At 42.5% G+C, this 19,103-nt stretch overlaps 1 protein-coding gene across 4 annotated transcripts in view; it reads left to right on the top strand.

The window, feature by feature from the left end:
- The window catches only part of LOC144509836 (transmembrane protein 201-like), a 62,692-nt gene extending 56,667 nt beyond the window's left edge, over positions 1–6,025 (top strand). The window contains exons 6-7 of one of the 4 annotated variants that reach the window (XM_078238716.1): positions 2,866–3,069; positions 3,840–6,025. In XM_078238716.1, coding sequence (XP_078094842.1) covers positions 2,866–3,069; positions 3,840–3,879 — 244 coding nt within the window. In that variant the 3' untranslated portion in view covers positions 3,880–6,025. Of the gene's footprint in view, positions 1–831; positions 910–935; positions 1,149–2,865 lie in introns of those variants that run through there. The other 3 variants (XM_078238717.1, XM_078238718.1, XM_078238719.1) reach the window with 3 other exon arrangements.
- Positions 6,026–19,103: the final 13,078 nt, after the last annotated feature.

Here is a 19,103-nt window from a genome sequence, read left to right as displayed (position 1 = left end):
CCCTCTGCTTTAGGTAGTAAAGGCGGGATACAACTGAGTCAGAGTGCCCTGAAGGCTTCAGATTTGGCTCCAGGATTGTATGAACTTAATTGAGTTCGGTCAAGATAACACATTCGAATCCTACTGGCTTGAGCATGGCTGGGTTTGGTGAATGGAGGGTGGGGGGGGTGAGGGGGGGGGGGGTGCAAGTTGTCTCGGTCCTAATAAGTATTGGATGACCTCTGAAAGGTGTGTGTGTTTATCCGTGTGACTCCCCCACCATGATCGAAAATGAGGTGATGGAAAGTGCCTACCTGTTCAAAGTTGATTCAGACAGGGTAGAATGAAAGAATTGAGTCTGGGTGCAGTTTGTAGCAACATCTTCAATACAGTCAAAAAGGAAGAAAGTAGTTACAATGCCACTAAACATGGCATTTCATTAATCCTTCCTGGGGCGGGGGGGGGAGAAGAAGTTGAGTTCCATTTCTTCCTGCTTTGCAATCATCTCTGATTTGTATTCTACTATATCCTGACTTAGTCATTTGCATTAACCGGCACAGTCCAAGAGGTCACTGTTGGGTTAAAGCACAAGTGTCACTCATCGCTGGTCTGAACCCTTGCCAAGCAACCTTTTCCTGCCTCTTGAAACATGTTGATATTGGGGATAATTGCGCTGTCTACTCCTCCTGCGTCGGCACATTGGATAAAAGGCATGGTATTCAAATGTACCGGAACATGTGTCACGTTGATCGCCGTACTGTTTTACTCCAGATAACTAGCACCCACAGTATTTGGCTTTTATTTTACTGTTTTATTCGTGCTTTGACCCTCCATCATTCATTCTTTGTGCAGTGAATAAGTCTGCTGTGCATGCAAAATCTGTAGCCTGATTTGCCGAAACCTGCTAGAGTTAAGGATGCTGGCTGACAAGGTAACTATATCCTGAATTCCTTTAGGCGACGACAAACTGCCCCTTTGATCAAGCTGCAGGTGTTTTGAAATGTGCCCCATCTGACAAGGCAAAATCCGGTTTAGAAAAACGATGGATGAGTGAATGTGGTTACCTGTACAGTGCACTTCAACTGAAGAAGTAGATTAGTCAAAGGAACTATGAATCCTGGTATGGGGGAAGGTATGCTAACCTAGTTAATTTACTCTGGGCTATTGAACATTATACAAGCAAAATCAGAACTTTGTTTTGTACTGTGACTAGGGCAGTGTGAGCATGGCCCTGTAACTTTGTGCGTTCTGCTCATGGGGTTTTGTAACCTGCGTGCCCGCTCAGCGCACTGCAGTTTTGGCAGAAAGAAATTCTGCTCCTGCTTGAAGAGGGTCTCAATAATCTGCTCCAGCAGGAAGCAAAGAATATTTAAACAGCAGAAAATCTATTGAAAGTTGGTGTACGGCTGTTTCTAGACAGTGGTGTTGCACATTGCTGATCACGGCCATACTGTATTGGAGTGACACCAAGTCCAGCTCAGATGACTCTCTCTGAGGGAAGGAAAATCGATCACAAGAGCCAGCCTCTGACACTGAGTCTGTAATTAGCAGAAGGAAAGTGTAGGGAATGGATCACCTACCTGTTAAACCCCCACCTTTGCTCACAGAAGGTGCAAGTCTCTAGGAGACTAAAACTTTATAGCTTACTGGGCTGGCCTTGGCTGGAATACTCTCTCACACAGCACAGAAGCTGGCTATTGGGCCCATCGGGTTTATGAGGCTCTGTGAAAGACCCTGTCCGCTTAGTTACACTAGCTTTCTCTTTCCCTAAAGTCTGCAGATTTCTACAATTCAAGTGGATGTCTAATTTCCTTTTGTAAGTTACTGTTGGATCTGCTTTCACCACCTTTTGTGCAATTATCCAATCCCAAGCACTACACTTTGGGAGATGTATTAGGCCTTGGAGAAGAGATTTACCCAAAATGGTCATCCAGTTGAAGGACTTCAGTTATGTAAAGAGAGTAGAAAGTTCTCCTTCGTGTAGAGGCAGTTAAGAGGAGATTTAATAGAGGTGTTTGAAAATATGATGAGTGTAAATGAAGGGAAACTATTTCCATTGGATGGGTCAGAGGATACTGATTTAAGATAACTGGTAAAAGAAAACCCAAGAGAGAGATGAGGCATTTATTTCATTCAACAAGTTGTGATTTGGCATACACTGCCAGAAAGCCTGGTGGAAGCAGAGCTTTCATAGAACATTTCAAAAGAAAATTAGTTCTTTTCGTGGAAAGGAAATTTGTGCATCACTGCAGGGAAAAGCAGGATTGGGTGAGATTAATTGGAAAGTTCTGTCAAAGAGCTGGCGCAAATACAGTGGGCCCAATAGCCCCCTGCTGTAATCCTGAAAGTGGAGGGAACAGAATACGAGTGAACAAAACCAACTCCCTCTTCCTCCGTGCCTAGAGTGGCATGATGGCACACTGGTTAGCACTGCTGCCTCACAGCACCAGGGACACGGGTTTAATTCCCACCTTGGGTGACCGTGTGGAGTTTCCACGTTCTCCCTGTGACACTGCGGGTTTCCTCCTGGTGATCCAGTTTCCTCCCACAGTCCAAAGATGTGCAGGTTAAGTAGATTGGCCATGATAGACTGCCCCTTAGTGTCCAAAGATATGTAGGTTAGAGGGTTTAGCAGGGTAACTACATGGGATTACAGGGAAAGGGCCTGGGTAAGATGCTCTGTCGGAGAGTCGGTGCAGACTTGTTAGGTCGAATGCCACTCTCCTGCAGTGAATCTCTGATTTTTCCGATGGAAGTAAAATGGAACTCATTATGCCAGCATGCTTGATAATTAGTCTGACCCTCCTCTGTCTTTACCCTGGGACATTCGGAACATGATGTGTTTTTATTTATTTCTGTTTTTCTTTCTTTTACCTAATTCCCCAGGCTGCGGAGGATTGATGCTGTAGCTTCCCTACTCTGGCTGACAGTGATGGGCTTGCATTTGATGGAAGATTACCTGCAGACCGATGTTCCTGGTTGGCTTGACACTCTGAAATTCAGCACCACGTCCCTGTGTTGTTTGGTGGGATTCACTGCAACCATCGCCACTCGAAAGTCAACTGGCCAGCGGCGATACAGAGCACGAAGGTCAGAGTCTGAACAATGAACAGTGGCAGAATATGAACTCTTGTGTGAATGATTCTGTCCTTATTTATCCAGTGGATTGCTGTTTCCTATCTTGCTTTTCCATCATTTCTAAGGACCTTAAAGATGCAGCATCATTATTTGTCGACCTATGGATGTTAACTTGAATCTTATTAAAATCAAACCGACACAACAACATCCTCTTTATTCCACCCGTGTTAGGTTAGTGGCCTTTTTTTCATAACTGAGCCAATACACCACTTATTAAAACTTAACAAATTAGCTGGAAAAGCGTGAAACCTTTAGATGAAGTGACAAATCTTCAGTCTTTTTAAAAGTGGAAATAGATCCCCTGTGGTGTTGCTCAATACATCACAGGACAGAGTGAAGCTATACCACCTCTTAGTGGCTGTAGCTTGCAGCCACAGTGTCACTGAAAGTATTCACCTAGGAAATTCCCATTATATATAGCTGATTGTATATGCATTTTCAGTCATGGAAGTCGACATAAAAAGGATGACCAAACATCATGACAAAAGAAAATTAATGCAAAATAATTACTGTCATAAAAATAAATAGTGTCTTGGGGATAATTTTTAACATAACCTTGGATCTTTATTGACTGGATGCATCCATTTTGCGATTTAAATTAATTTGTTGTTTGGTCGTAAGTGAACTGGCACAACAGCCATTTTAATGTGATCTTCCTTTGTCTTTTAAAATAGTAAATTGTACTGTAAGAAACTTAGCTGTGTGTGTTCTCTCCCATTCAGAAACGAACGATTAATGATGGGCCTGTTTTTAAAAGACTAGGAACACTGCAGTCCTCACTGTGCCACGTTGCCTTATATTCAACAAAGAGCAACGATATTCTCGATTTATACTCATAACTCTAATGGTACTGTTGTGCTTCATTCTTCAGTGTTGTGATACTGACACACGTTCTACCCTTGACACACAGCCAACAAAATATCTTTCTTGAGGAACGTAACCCTATGGGGGGAAAACAAGGCAGTGGGACTGATCACATAGCCCTACTCGGCTCGATAGGTCGAAGGGCCTCCTCCTGTGATGTTTGTTTGTTCCGTGTAATTATGAAACTGGATTAAGATACCTTCTCCTCCCCCACCCCCTCAAAAAAATCAGTTGTAAGATAGTGAAGCAAAGTGACTGTGTTTGATTTTCTTAAAGATGCAAGTCCATTCTAGGTCTATAAAAAATGATTACTGGTTCTTTTTTTTTTTTAAAAAAAAACATTTTCGCATTCCTGGCTTCAGACTAGTGAGTGGGTGATATGATGGCTTTGTTTTAACACATCACAGACCACAAAAGAAAATAAGTGATTCATTTTCAGTGTTATTTGTATTCCGTCATTTGCAATGTAATCACAGTTAATGTGTAAACTAAAATTAGTGCAGATTTGTGAGTTTAGCCTTTCCTGTCATTTATGCTGAAGGCAGTCAGTTTAACATTTATAAAACCACGTCAGTGCCACACTGGTGCCATCAGCTCACCCATCACTAGCTCAAATTTCTCCTGTTTGTATCTGCTGGTGCGCCTTTCATAAGATTTCCTTAACTTTTTTGAATGCTGAATAACTTGCTAATATTTCAAATCCAGCAGTACTTGGAATGCTTCTGAATGTTCAGTGAAAGGTATTTAATGCATGCACTATTCATTAGATTTAGCTTGTGTTCACATTTGTGTACCCGAACAGGCGTCGGAGTCATAGAATCATAGAATCACAGTGCAGAAGGAGGCCATTCGTCCCATCGAGTCTGCACTGACCACAATCCCAACCAGGCCCTATTTCTATAACCCCACATATTTACCCTAGCCTAGGGTCAATTTAGCATGGCCAATCAACCTAATCCCGTGCATCTTTAGACTGTGGGAGGAAACCGGAGCACCCGGCAGGAACCCACGCAGACATGGGGAGAACATGCAGAATCCACACACACAGTGACCTGAAGTCGGAATTGAACCCGAATCCCTGGCAGTATGAGGCAGCAGTGCTAACCGCTGTGCCACCAGAGCGTGACGACTGCAGGATTTTCACAGTAACTTCATTGCAGTGACTCGTGACACTAATAAATAAAGCAAAAGCAAACATTTAATTTTAATATTACATAAAAACCGCATTCAGATCCTTAAGAATCACAGAGTGGGTTGCCTTTAAAGTCTTTGTCAGGTAATTAGTGTTTCATTTAGTCCTGGGATGTGTGTTGTTGGCAAAGCCAACACTATTGCCCATCCCTCATTGCCCTGAGAAGGTACTGGTAAACCACCACCTTGATCTGCTGTAGTCTATGTGGAGGGAATTCCAGGATTTTGACCCAGCGACAATGAAGGAATGGTGACACACATCCATGTCAGAATGCTTTGTGATTTAGATGGGACTTTGATTAGAGTGGTGAGTGAAATTTAGAGTAAGATGTATTAAAGGCAATAATGTGCACAATTTCATTTATAAGATTTTTTATGAAGTATAAATTAATAACCGTCCTTTATCATATTGACATTAAGTTTCTATATTAAAGTTAATGTTAACTGTAAAATATTGGGTTTTTTTACAAATGTTTTCAATTTTCAATTGCACTTATTTCTTTACGTTGAATTAGTGTCCTGTATTTTATTTGAAAAGTTTCAGCATTCAGAAGGGTTGTACTCCTGTTTTTTCACCTTGTCGTCTGTTACTTTTTATGCATCTTAATTGTTCTCGAATGTTGTGAAATTGGCTTGAATTCAAACTCACGAAGCCTTCCATTTTCTTTGCTTCAAACCCTTTTCTGTCGCCCTGTGTCTTTTCTACATTTAAACAACAGTCTTTTGTAATGGTTTAATTGGATCCATTAATGTCTATTACCAAGTAGCTCTAGCTGTAATGTGCATGGTGGAAGTGAAGCTTCTAGGTTTATATGTAGCTGGTACTCTTTAATAAATTGTATATCCATCATCGAACATACTCTTCGCTTATGTGCTGTTGCCATTCATTTTTCCAAATTAAATTTTCAAAGCAAGCATTCACAGCATTTACAGCAACTCTGCTCGTTCAAGAAGATGGTAACAGTCTTCATTCTCTACAGTCTTTCAAAGATTTTCAAGCTTTTTGAATTCCGACCAGACTTCAGTTTGCATGCGAGTCCCGTAATGCGAAGTTTGCATTCCAGTTCTTGATGTGGATCAGGAGGGAGACTTGACTCTTTTTCGACTTAGTCAACCTGACCAAATGGCTGATTCAGTCTGAAACTGTCAAAGCAAGGTTTTCTCCTCACGTAGCCAAAGCATAGTTGTAGGAGTGTGGTTTTAGAATTCTATTTGCAAAGTAAGTTTAGTGTACGTGTGTGTGTAAGAGAGGAGTTAAAGGGTTTGGCTTCATTTCAGATTTTCAACAGCGCTCGGGCTGTTCAGTTGCACCCTGACAACTGTTTCCCTTTTACAACACATTTAAAGACTCATTTAATCTTTAGTTATCATATGAATTAGTTTAAATGCAACCTGTAAATGTGTTTTGACACTGACTGAAAGTCTTTGATTACTTATAAACATTGCGTAAATCTTAATGCAGTATTAAGGTACAGCCTGATGTAATCATATAGAAATGTTACTAGATATGCAACTAGATTAATGTAGTCAGTAATTTCTATCCTGTTTTATGAATCTTGATTGTCTGTAAATTTAACTAGATTATGCCGATTACTGTAATGTAATTTTGCATCTGCAGAATTAAGCATCATTATATTGTTGCACTGCAGCTATCTCACCTATAGCAGTCATTTACTAAGATTCAACACCGTGCTCCCCTTTCATGACAAGTCATAAGGAAATGTCAATATTGTATGAGTTTACAGCTGAGGTAATGAATGCATTAGAAAGAGATTCAACCCAAAACCCATTTGGAGCTACATTTCATCTCCACCATATTTTGTGCCGAGGCCATCTAGGGTAAACTGTAGAAAACTAGTTGAATGCTGGCTTTTTAAGCTATACATGAGTAAGTGTGTATAACAGGTTAGTGCACAGTAACGCAAGAGCTAAAATTATAAATCAGGACAATATTATCTGTCCACAGAGAACAAAGGTGTGTGTGTTCGGAAGTTTGACAAGTTGTTTCTATTTGAACTTTGAAAACAATAACTTGCGTATTTCATGGAGCTACAGGGATTGTGGTTGGTGCAGACTTGATGGGCCGAATGGCCTCCATCTGCACTGTAGGGATTCTATGTATGTATATGTGAAAATGTAAATAATGAGGTGAAGAGAATACTGATTGACACTATTCCAATTTAACAATGTTTTGTGCTCGATCCTTGTGCTACGAACCACTGTCTGAAAAGGCAGTGCGGTGGTTAGGGATTTAATTTTCTTTTAAAGCAGTTGGTTTGGTTCTGTAATAAAATTACACTTTGCTATTTTTGTTATACATCAAATTAAATTTGGCCAGTAATGCATCTAATTGGATTTGGATCTCAGAAATATCTTGGGAAAGGAACTGTAATCAGAAATGTAATTTGAGTTCTTGATATCCTTTCAATGCGATATGATTCTAGACTGACCTCTCCTAGATATGTTACTATGTCTGGCCAAATAATTTCCACTTATTTACCTTCTCTAATTGCATGCTAACACTGATGCGAGTGGAATAGCATCTCTATAAAGCACTCTAATTGTTGTAATTTCCGAGGACTGCCATGATGATTCTCAGTGGCTAACTGGTCCCAGGGAAAAAACAATCTGGTAGCTTTTCCCCACCTCCTTTGACCACAGCGTAGATAGTTTGCCTTTTCTGTTTAGCTCTTCCACTTCTAGATGGGTTTTTTTAAAAAGAATTTGCCCGTTACGTGCAGCTTCTTACTTGGGCGTATTGCAACGTTTTGTAACATCTTTAAACTGGGCTTTAAACACAACTTTCCTTCAGGATCACGCGACAAATTGGGGAATGACTAGCACAGATGAGATTACATTCCAGGTGTTGTGAATTTCCGTTAGTCTGGGAAAGCAAGTTGCTTCCCCCCCCCCCAGAGATTTTTAAAAATCCATTCATGGAGCGTGGATGTCACTGGTTGGGCCAACATTTATTGCCGATCCTTAATTGTCCTTGAACTAAGTGGCCTGTTAGGCCATTCCAGGGGGCATTTACGAGTTAACCACATTGCTGTGGATCGGGAGTCACATGTAGGCCAGACCAGGTAAGGACAGCACATTTCCCTCCCTAAGGGACATTAGTGAACCAGATGGATTTTTACAACAATTGACAATGATTTCATGGTCATCAGTAGACTTATTCCAGATTATTGTTGTGTATGTATTCTCCTGCAGGTGTGGGGAGATGCTTTTTGTGGAAAAAAAATCACGGTTTCAAATATTGCGGCTTATATAAAAATGTATCTGCAAGTTACTTTTTGTTTCCGTGCCATTGATTAACTAGGTTTTGTTTTTCTATTTATAACTATGACTTTTATCCTTTTGGATGATTTTGGAAATGAATCTTAAAAGCTGGTTGTGCAGTTGATAACTTGAGCATATTATTCAAGCTCCATTTTCAAAAATCAATTTAATTAATTGTATTCTTGAAGGTGGAGCTTGTTGAATAATATGGTGAGCAATTTGAAAAGGTACTCAAACTCTGAAAGTTAGTCACTATACCAGATCAACCCCATTCTTTGGGTACTCTGTCACGATATGTACTTGTGAAAGACAGCATCAGTGAGTTTAAGCAGGCTGTCCACATACAGATTTCTAGTAATAGTCACAAGACTGCGAATCATCTGTTACCATTAGGTATAAACGAAACTTGAATAAGTGGCTAGATTCACTGCCCATTAAAATTCAATGGGTACAAAAATGATCCATTCGCACTTCAGATACAAACTCAACATTGCTTCCGCTGAATTTTTGAGTGACCACTTTTAGATTTTTAGATTGGGCGGCACAGTGGTTAGCACTGCTGCCTCACAGAGCCCAGGGACCCAAGTTCGATTCCCAGCTTGGGTTACTGTCTGTGTGGACTCTGCACGTTCTCCCCGTGTCCGCATGGGTTTCCTCCGGGTGCTCCGGTTTCCTTCCACATTCTGAAAGACGTGCTGGTTAGGTGCATTGGTCATGCTAAATTGCTCTTCAGTGTACCGGAACAGACACAGGCGACGAGGGGATTTTCACAGTAATTTCATTGCAGTGTTAATGTAAACCTACTTGTGACACTAATAATAAATAAACTTAAACTTTAGATTTGTCTCATCATTCCTCCTTTTCTCCATTCTTCTATCCCCATTCCCAACTGTGATTGGCTTTTACTACTAGGTAAAGCACCTGTCCAGACTGCCATTGAGATTTGTCTCTGCACACATTGGCCTGAACTGACTTAAAACTTGCCTTGACCTTCATGTGAGACAGGATGGGGAGGCACATTGGCCATCATTAGTTTTTCCTTCAGTACCCTGTTTCAGTAGCGCTTACTGGGAATTGCAGGCACACCCTGTATCAGGTGACACCATTGCACCATGCCTTTGATGTTAGTTTTGCTCACTCGGATTTGTCTGGAAGTTGTAAGCAAATTAGTTTGTTTCATCTTCGTTAAAATATTAAGTAACATTACCCACGTGATTCCGATCAGAGTTTGGATTTTAACTCCCTGGCCTGCTGACTCCAGGAATCTGATTGAAATTTGCCACAGCTGTTCGTGTCACTAGATCAGACACTAATCATCATAGAATCCCTACAGTACAGAAGGAGGCCATTCGGCCCATCGAGTCTGCACCGACCACAATCCCACCCAGGCCCTATCCACATATCCCTACACATTTACCCATTAATCCCTCTAACCTCCGCATCTCAGGACACTAAGGGCAATTTTAGCATGGCCAATCAACCTAACCCGCACATCTTTGAACTGTGGGAGGAAACCGGAGCACCCGGAGGAAACCCACGCAGACACGAGGAGAATGTGCAAACTCCACACAGACAGTGACCCAAGCCGGGAATCGAACCCAGGTCCCTGGAGCTGTGAAGCAGCAGTGCTAACCACTGTGCTACCGTGCCGCCCTAAACTGCATTCTGAACTGAAGTTGTTAGTAAGTCAGGTTTTTAACTGAAGGAAGTCCTTACAGTTTATTACAACTTTGACTGAGAATTGGTGCACTCAAAAACAATTCAGACATTGACAAGACTACACATGGCTCAGTTTATGACTCAGCTTTTGAGGTGGAAGATTCACTGTTATGTCTGCTGCATGAGTCTGACTTTTCCACTTTTAGTAAGCACCAGTTCACCAGTGATGGTGTTTTTTGCAGGCAGTAAAAAGCTTAAGACTTAGGACACACAAGGCATAACTTCACACAGCCAGCAGTGAGGTGTATTTTTCTGGATGGTTCAGTGTGATGCTGATCAAAATAGCTTTGATTGCGATCTCAGCTGAGTTTACTGTTCTCGGGGGTGGGGAATGGTTGGGACACCATATAGCACCTGAGCTAATGCAGGGGCAGGGAAAAAAATCAAACAGGCTCCCCCTCTAGCTGCTTTCCATTGATTTGTGCAGGAAGTACAAGTGCAAGTATCTAATGGGACCTACGTTGGGCTTAGCAGTGAAGCCTACATTGGTTGCCTAGATTGACATGTAGAAAGTATTGTTTGGGTGAGCTACCAGTGGGCTGGTGGAACCCCAAAAGGTTGTACGTCAGTAAAACTCAACTCATCGCACCGCACGGAAGGGGATGTTAGTTGTGGTTAGTTATAGGTTTGCCAACCATGGGGGCAAGGTGAGATGATCTTTACAAATAACTGATGCCCAACTCTTTGATTTATTATTGGCACGTGTAAAAGTATTGTTTCTTGCACGCTATACAAACAAAGCATACCATTCACAGAAAAGGAAGTGAGAGTGTGCAGAATATAGTGTTACAGTCATAGCTAGGGTGCAGAGAAAGATCAACTTGATGCATGGTAGGTCCATTTAGAAGTCTGATGGAAGCAGGGAAGAAGCTGTTCTTGAGTCGGTTGGCACGTGACCTCAGACTTTTGTATCTTTTTCCCGACGGAAGAAGGTGGAAGAGAGAATGTCCGGGGTGCGTGGGGTCCTTAATTATACTAGTTGCTTTGTCGAGGCAGCGGAAAGTGTAGACAGAGTCAATGGATGGGAGGCTGGTTTGCGTGATGGATTGGACGACATTCACAACCTCTTGTAGTTCCTTGCGGTCTTGGGCAGAGCAGGAGCCATACCAAGCTGTGATACAACCAGAAAGAATGCTTTCTATGTTGCATCTGTAAAAGTTGGTGAGAGTCGTAGTTGACATGCCAAATTTCCTTAGACTTCTGAGAAAGTAGAGGCGTTGGTGGGCTTTCTTAACTATAGTGACGGCATTGGAGGGGGGGGAGGGGGTGGGTGCAGGACAGGTTGTTGGTGATCTGGACACCTAAAAACTTGAAGCTCTCGACTATTTCTACTTTGTCCCCATTGATGTAGACAGGGACATGTTCTCCATTACACTTCCTGAAGTCAATGACAATCTCCTTCGTTTTGTTGACATTGAGGGAGAGATTATTGTTGCCGCATCAGTTCACCGGGTTCTCTATCTCATCCCTGTACTCCTGTCTCGTCATTGTTTGAGATCTGACCCACTACAGTGGTGTCGTCAGCAAACTTGAAAGTCAAATTGGAGGGGAATTTGGCCACACAGTCATCGGTGTATAAGGAGTATAGTAGGGGGCTGAGAACACAGCCTTGTGGGGAAACGATGTTGATTCAAATCAAATCAACTCTGTGATTTAAGGCAAGGAAAAGACGAGGCAACTGCAGGATCCACAAGGGGCCAATGAATGTCAGAGGCTACATTGATGACTCCCATTCATTTGTCTGCTGTCGCAGCTACGTGAACAAAGGCAGAAGATGATGTAGAGGCTATCACAATGTGACTGACATACTAAAATCAATAGATTTTTATTCACAATCTTTTATTTTATTCATTTGTCCATAGGACAGGAGCATCACTGGCCTAGGCCAGCATTTATTACCCATCTCTAATTGCCCTGGTAGTGATTGCATGATTTCTGGTTCCGGTATGCTCTGCAGGAGGTGGCCATAATCTGTGTCCTGATGTCCAGTTATCACCAGATAGGATGCATTGTGACTCGCACTGAAGGTAAACAAACCATGGGACCATTGCTTCCCCACCTTCAGATTTAGACTATGGACGCACTATTGCTTTAGCAAGATACCATCTCAATGGAGACCTTCATATCATAGGAAATCAATCTACGCAAATATTCCTCTCCACTCTAAGAAATAAGTCCCATGCAAGAGCAATGAATCACCTTGAGCTGCTGCAGTCCATGTGTTTTAAGTGCATCCATAATGCTTTTGGAAAGGGAATTCCAGGATTTTGACCCAGTGACAGTGAAGGAACGGTGATATAGTTCCAAATCAGGATAGTGTATAGCTTGGAGGGGGACTTCCAGTCGGTGTTCCCATGCATCAGCTGCATTTGTCCTAGGTGATAGAGGTTGTAGGTTTGGAAGTTCTGTCGAAGGAGCCTTGATGAGTCCCTGCAGTGCATCTCATAGATGGCATATGCTGCCACCACTGTGTGTCAGTGGTGGAGGGAGTAAATGTTTAAGGTGATGGATGGGGTGCCAATAAAGTGGGCAGCTTTGTCCTGGATGGTGTCAACCTTCTTGAGTGTTGATGGAACCTCATCTAGGAATGTGGAGTTAAAGCAGGCAAATAATGTTTGAGGTACAAATCAGCTCTGATCTAATTGAATGGCAGAGGAGGCTTCAGAGACTCGATGACCTACTCTTGTAAAGTTGTTGGTTTTTGCCCTTTACACCAGAAAATACTACGAAAAGGATTGATTAATCTTATAAAAACATTTTTTTTCTTAAAGAGTGGAGAGGAATATTTGTGTAGATTGGTTTTTTGTGATATGGATGTCTCCATTGAGGTGGTATCTTGTCAAAGCAATACGTACGCCCACGGTCTAAATCAGAAGGTGGGGGAGCAGTGGTGCCTTGCTTTCTTACCTCGAGCGTGAGACACAATGCATCCTCTCTGGTGATATCTGGGCATCAGAACACAGATCGTGGCCACCTCCAGCAGAGCGTTACAGAACCAGAAATCATTTTAAGATCACCTTAAGTTCACATTCAGACGAAGCATTGTATTTTGCTACTGTGCTGTGCAACAGGGTAGTCTACCATCTGATCTGTAAGAAGCTTTAATCAGACACCAGCACTGTTATGGCAGAGAATTTGCTGAGGAAGAGAGAATTATCTGATCACAAATCAACATGCCACATTTTTTTTTTAATGCGCTATATTTTTAGCATTTTTTCCAGTTTGGCCAGCCAATGATTTTCGTGAAAAAATTTAACAAACGTGAGACTAACTGCAATAAAGATCTCTTTCCAGGCATGTTTATTGCTTAATTTCTGCAGTTTATTTTTGAATCATCATTGAAACACAACACTGAATTGTGTACATTATTGCCACAGCAACCTGCTCAGTTCTTTGAAAGAGGAATAGTTTTTTTTTTTGCTACTTTTTTTAAAAAAATGGGCAGAGTCTGATTTCCCATCAAGAAAAGGAGAGAGCAAGGGAACCAAAAACTTTAAAAATAAAATGTCTCAGCACTGGCTAGGACTGAAGTAAATGTGTGTTGTGGGGGTGGGCGAATTGTTCAGGGGTAATAATATATTCATATATTTGTGAGAATTGAATCATAGAATCCCTACAGTTCAGAAGCAGCCCATCGAGTCTGCACCGACCACAATCCCACCCAGGTCCGAATCCCGTAAACCCACATATTTACCCTGCTAATCCCCTGAAAGTAGGGTCAATTTAGCATGGCCAATCCACCTAACCCGCACATCTTTGGAGTGTGGGAGGAAACTCACGCAGACATGGGGAGAGTGTGCAAACTCCACACAGCCAGTCACCCGAGGTGGAATTGAACCTGGGTCCCTGGCGCAGTACTAACCACTGTGCCACCATGCCACCCTAAATTGGATCCCATTAAATTTGCTGTGTAATGGGGCAGTCACATTACGTGGTTTTCCCAAGGTTTTACTTTCTCAGCAAGACTAGTGAGAGTCAATGCAGCCAGTATAAAGTCAGATTAAAAGTGTCACATTTTTCTTAAAGTACGTTTTTTATACCATAAAGTATTAATGAGCTACCGACCAGAGCTGTACATATTTAGTCTTTTGAACCATTTCCTAGTCTTGGACGAACATTTGTATTTATTTCCTATGTATATAACTAGCAGCTCTAGACTGAGCTTTCTAATTGGTTTCTAATGGTAAAGAATGACCAAAGGATAACGTAATCTGTTCGGAAAGCTTCCCAGTTCCATTCTGCGCAACCATAGAACCATAGAAAATTACAGCTCAGAAACAGGCCTTTAGGCCCTTCTTGTCTGTGCCGAACCATTTTATGCCTAGTCCCACTGAGCAACTTGAGCAAAGAACATTTAAAAGCAAATTGTGATAACTCAACTCAATTCCGGTTTTTTTAAAGTTGATTTAGGGGTGGCACGGTAGCACAGTGGTTAGCACTGCTGCCTCTCCGCTCCAGGGACCTGGGTTCGGTTCCCGGCTTAGGTCAACTGTCGGTGTGGAGTTTGCACGTTCTCCCCGTGTCTGCGTGGGTTTTCTCCAGATGCTCTGGTTTCCTCCCACAGGCCAAAGATGTGCAGGTTAGATTGATTGGCCATGATAAATTGCCCCTTAGTTTCCCAGGTTGTGTAGGTTCGAGGGATTAGTAGGGTAAATATGAGAGGTCACAGGGATGGGGCCTGGGTGGGATTGTTGTCGGTGCAGACTCGATGGGTCAAATGGCCTCCTCCTGCACTGCAATATTTATTATTGTCACAAGCAGGCTTACATTAACACTGCAATTAAGTTGCTGTGAAAACCCCCTAGTCGCCACACTCTGGTGCCTGTTTGGGTACACTGAGGGAGAATTTAGCACAGCCAATGCACTTAACCAGCACATCTTTCGGACTGTGGGAGGAACCCAGAGCACCCAGAAGAAACCCATGCAGACTCGGAGAACGTGCAGACTCTGCACAGACAGTGACCCAAACCAGGAATTGAACCCGGGTCCCTGGAACTGTGAGGCAGAAATTCTAACACTGTGCCACCATGTCGCCCTCCATAACACCCGCCGGAAGTTTCAAGATACTGTTGTTTGGCTACCATCTCAGCTCTCCCAGGTGAGACCACATTTGGAGTACGGTGTGCAGTTTTGGCCTCCATACTTGAGGAAGGATACACCTGTTTTTGAGGTGGTACAACAAAGGTTCACTAGTTTAGTCCCTGGGATGTGACGATTGTGCTATATGAGGTTGAGTAAATTGGGTCTATGTTCTCTGGAGTTTAGGAGAATGAGATGATCTTGTTGAAGCATATAAGATTCTGAAGGGGCTCGACAGGGTAGATGCTAAAAGGTTGCATGCCCCTGGCTGGGGTGTCTAGAACATGGGTAAACATTCAAGACAGGGGGTGATTATTTGGGACTGAGATGAGAAATTTCTTTACATGAGGTGTTGTGAATTTTTGGAATTCTTTCGCCCCGGAGAGTTCTAAACGCTTTATCATTGAAGGCTGAGGTGGGACAGAGTTTTGGCCTTTCAGGGAATTGAAGGATACAGGGAGCGGGTGTGAAGTTCAAGGTCGGCCATTATAATATGGATTGGCGGAGCGAGCTCAGTGGGCCATGTGGTCTACTCCTGTTCCCATTTCCTATGATCTTGTGTGTCCCACTTTCTTTTGAGATTTGGACTCTTGACTTCTGTCATGTGATGCAGGCTATTTCCAAATACAATGCAGTAGTTGTGTAGTAGCCAAAGCTGTGTTGATGCCTAGCTCCACAGTGGAATAGAGCAGTGACATACTCTCTCAAACTTCTGCCCTTACTGTAAGGTCGGAAACAAAAATAGCATTACAAGCACCGAAGAATGGGTTTGATAAAATATCCATTCGCGCTGCAAGCACTTGTCTAATCACGTACACGGAGACCTGGATAAGCCATCAGTTCCTGTAACTTTTTTTTCCTTGTCAAATGTCGTCAGAGGCCATGAGTAAATTCAGTTATCACATTCGATCAACTGTTAACACGCACCGCTCACAGGTTACTTCAGATCACAGGGCAGCACGGTAGCACAGTGGTTAGCACTGCTGCCTCACAGCGTCAGGGTCCTGGGTTCAATTCACTCCCACACTCCAAAGATGTGCAGGTTAGGTGGATTAGCCATGCTAAATTGACCCTTAGTGTCAGAGGACTAGCTAGGGTAAATGTATGGGCTTATATGGATAGGGTCTGGGTGGGATTGTGGTTGGTGCAGACTCGATGGACCGAATGGCCGCCTCCTGTAGGGATTCTATGAGAAAAGCCATGCAATTTAAATCTTAAGTCTGAAAGACAATGCTGGTTAGATGCATTGGCCATGCTAAATTCTCTCTGTGTACCCGAACAGGCCGGAGTGTGGCGACTAGGGGATTTTCACAGTAACTTCATTGCAGTGTTAATGTAAGCCGACTTGTGACGCTGCCAAATAAACTAAACTAAACTTTTGTGAAGTTGAAGAGAATCTTTCGTTGGCATTTAGCCAAACTACGAATGCTTCAACATGAAATTTATACTAGTCAAGTGCCCGCTCCCCACTGAAAACGAAAAGCATGCGGTTCAGCTCATTGCGAGGTGTTGCCACTGCATTTAAACAAAAGTTGTTTGAACATCACATTTCATTTAAGTAAATAATTTTATGAAAGTGTTTGGAGATGCCTGAGCATGACACTCTGAATACAAGTATCCGTGTGCGGGTTTTAGTAGTATATTAGCTTTATAGATCAGACTCCACTGTAAGGAAGATGAAATTGGAAGAGGTTTATTTAAGCAAAAAGTTTGAACTTCTGAGGATTAAATTTCATCTTTGAGCTATCGTTTTTTTTTGGTTCCTTCCCAATGGTGGCTGGAAGGCAGGCAGGCATGGAGTTCCAAGGAGTTTCTCAAGGTAAAGGAGAATGTGTGTAATTCAATCTAGTTCCTCATAGGTTTGTAGTCTTGGAAAGAATTATCATTGGCTTGTGTGGAAGTATTACATGTCCGCAGCCAGGCACTGCTTTTTTTCAGATCAAATTCAATGAATTATCAATGGTCATGAAGTGAGAGTTAATCTGCCCCATCTTTAATCTAATTTGAGTCAGTTGTGCAGTTTACATTAATCAGAAATGCAAAACTGTATACTACGCACGCACGCACGCGCACACACACACACACACGCACACCCCAACACAACACACTACTAATGTACACCCTTTTGGAAGAAGTAGCATTGTTAACTTAATTCCACTATGATGTGGAGATGCTGGCGTTAGACTGTGGTAAGCACAGTAAGAATCTCTCAACACCAGGTTAAAGTCCAACAGGTTTATTTGGTAGCACAAGCTTTCGGGGCACTGTCCCTTCACTCACCTGATGAAGGAGCAGCGCTCCGAAAGCTCGCGCTACCAAATAAACTTGTTGGACTTTAACCTGGTGTTGTGAGACTTTTTACTAATTCAGCCATTGGCAGTGTGTCTGGCGCAGGAAAAGCATATTAATCTTACGAGGCTGTTTCCAAAGCTGAACTCTCAGCAGCTTGACGTTGACGTTGAAAAGCTTACCCTGGGGGACTTGTGAAACATTCAGATACGTCTGTTACCTATCTGAAGTGACAGACAGGCGAGTGTTCTGCTTGCAGTAGCAGCTCTGTTTTTGCAGCAGTGAAAAATAAAGGCGTGTATTCTCAACAAGTATCATCAGGCCAGAATCTGGAACTAGAATGCAGTTGTGACAAAAGTGATGGAAGGCCCTAAATTGTGAACGTGAAGAGAGCCTTTTATTTCTTTAGCAGACAGACAGACTTGGCCTCCAGTGCCTAAAATGACAGCTGTAATCTTTCTAGTCACCGGCTTCAATGTCCAATGAATTGAGGCTGTTGAACTCATTAATTTGTGAACTGTGTTGAAATGCTTTGCTTAGATGTGTGAAAGGTTATATGACCCATTGTGATGTGTGGGTTATATCTCTCTGTTGTAATGTATAGTCTTGTTCAAGAGCTCCTTCTTTATAATGTGTTTGCGAGCATGATTCCCCATCCTGATATATTTCTAGGTCTACGTGACCAAGGATCGGAATGTAAGGGACTTTTTGAAAGTAGAAAATGCAGTAGTTTGATTTATCTGCTGCTTCACCATATCCTTCAAGTCATTCCTTTTTCATAAATAATCCAGTTACTTCTTAAAGCCCATGTATTCAGACTGTTTGCTACCTGTATGACCTATTGAGTGCCAAGCTGAGCCTCCAACGCTTTGCATCGCAAAGATTGGCTACTTCCACTTTCAATGTTGCTGGTCTCAACCATCTGCTACTGGAACATTCATTCAACACTTTGACACCTCAAGTTTTAACTGTTCAAGTGTTCTCTGCCAACCTCCTATCCTCCACACTCTATAACCTTAGGCTCTGCTACCCGTACCCCGTTTACACCGACTCCAGCAAGTTCCCATTCATCATTTAAAATCCCTTTGTTGGCTCACCCTTTCAAATCTTATCGCCTCCTGCTGGCATACAGCACCCTCAAAATTCTTATTTCCACATCTTTGATCTCTCGTGTATCGCCAATCTTCCTTTGGCCCCACGATTGGCAGCTGTGTCTTAGAACATAGAAAAAATACAGCACAAACAGGCCCTTCGGCCCACAAGTTGCGCCGGTCATGTCCCTACCGACCTAGGCTTATATATAGGCTTACCTATAACCCTCAATCCTATTAAGTTCCATGTGCTCATCCAGAATAGTCTTCAGTCTAAACTTCTGTGCAGCACTTTAAAGTTTATTTATTAGTCACAAGTAGGCTTACATTAACACTGCAATGGAGTTGCTATGAAAATCCCCTAGTCGCCACACTCCGGCGCCTGTTCGGGTTACACTGAGGGAGAATTTAGTATAGCCAATGCACTCTGGCCAGCACGTCTTTCGGACTGTGGGAGGAAACCAAAGCACC

This window comes from Mustelus asterias, chromosome 22, assembly GCF_964213995.1.
Source record: "Mustelus asterias chromosome 22, sMusAst1.hap1.1, whole genome shotgun sequence".
In the NCBI taxonomy this organism is placed as follows: Eukaryota; Metazoa; Chordata; class Chondrichthyes; order Carcharhiniformes; family Triakidae; genus Mustelus; species Mustelus asterias.
Note: the sequence above shows the minus strand (reverse complement) of the source record. Positions and strands in the feature narration are given on the sequence as shown.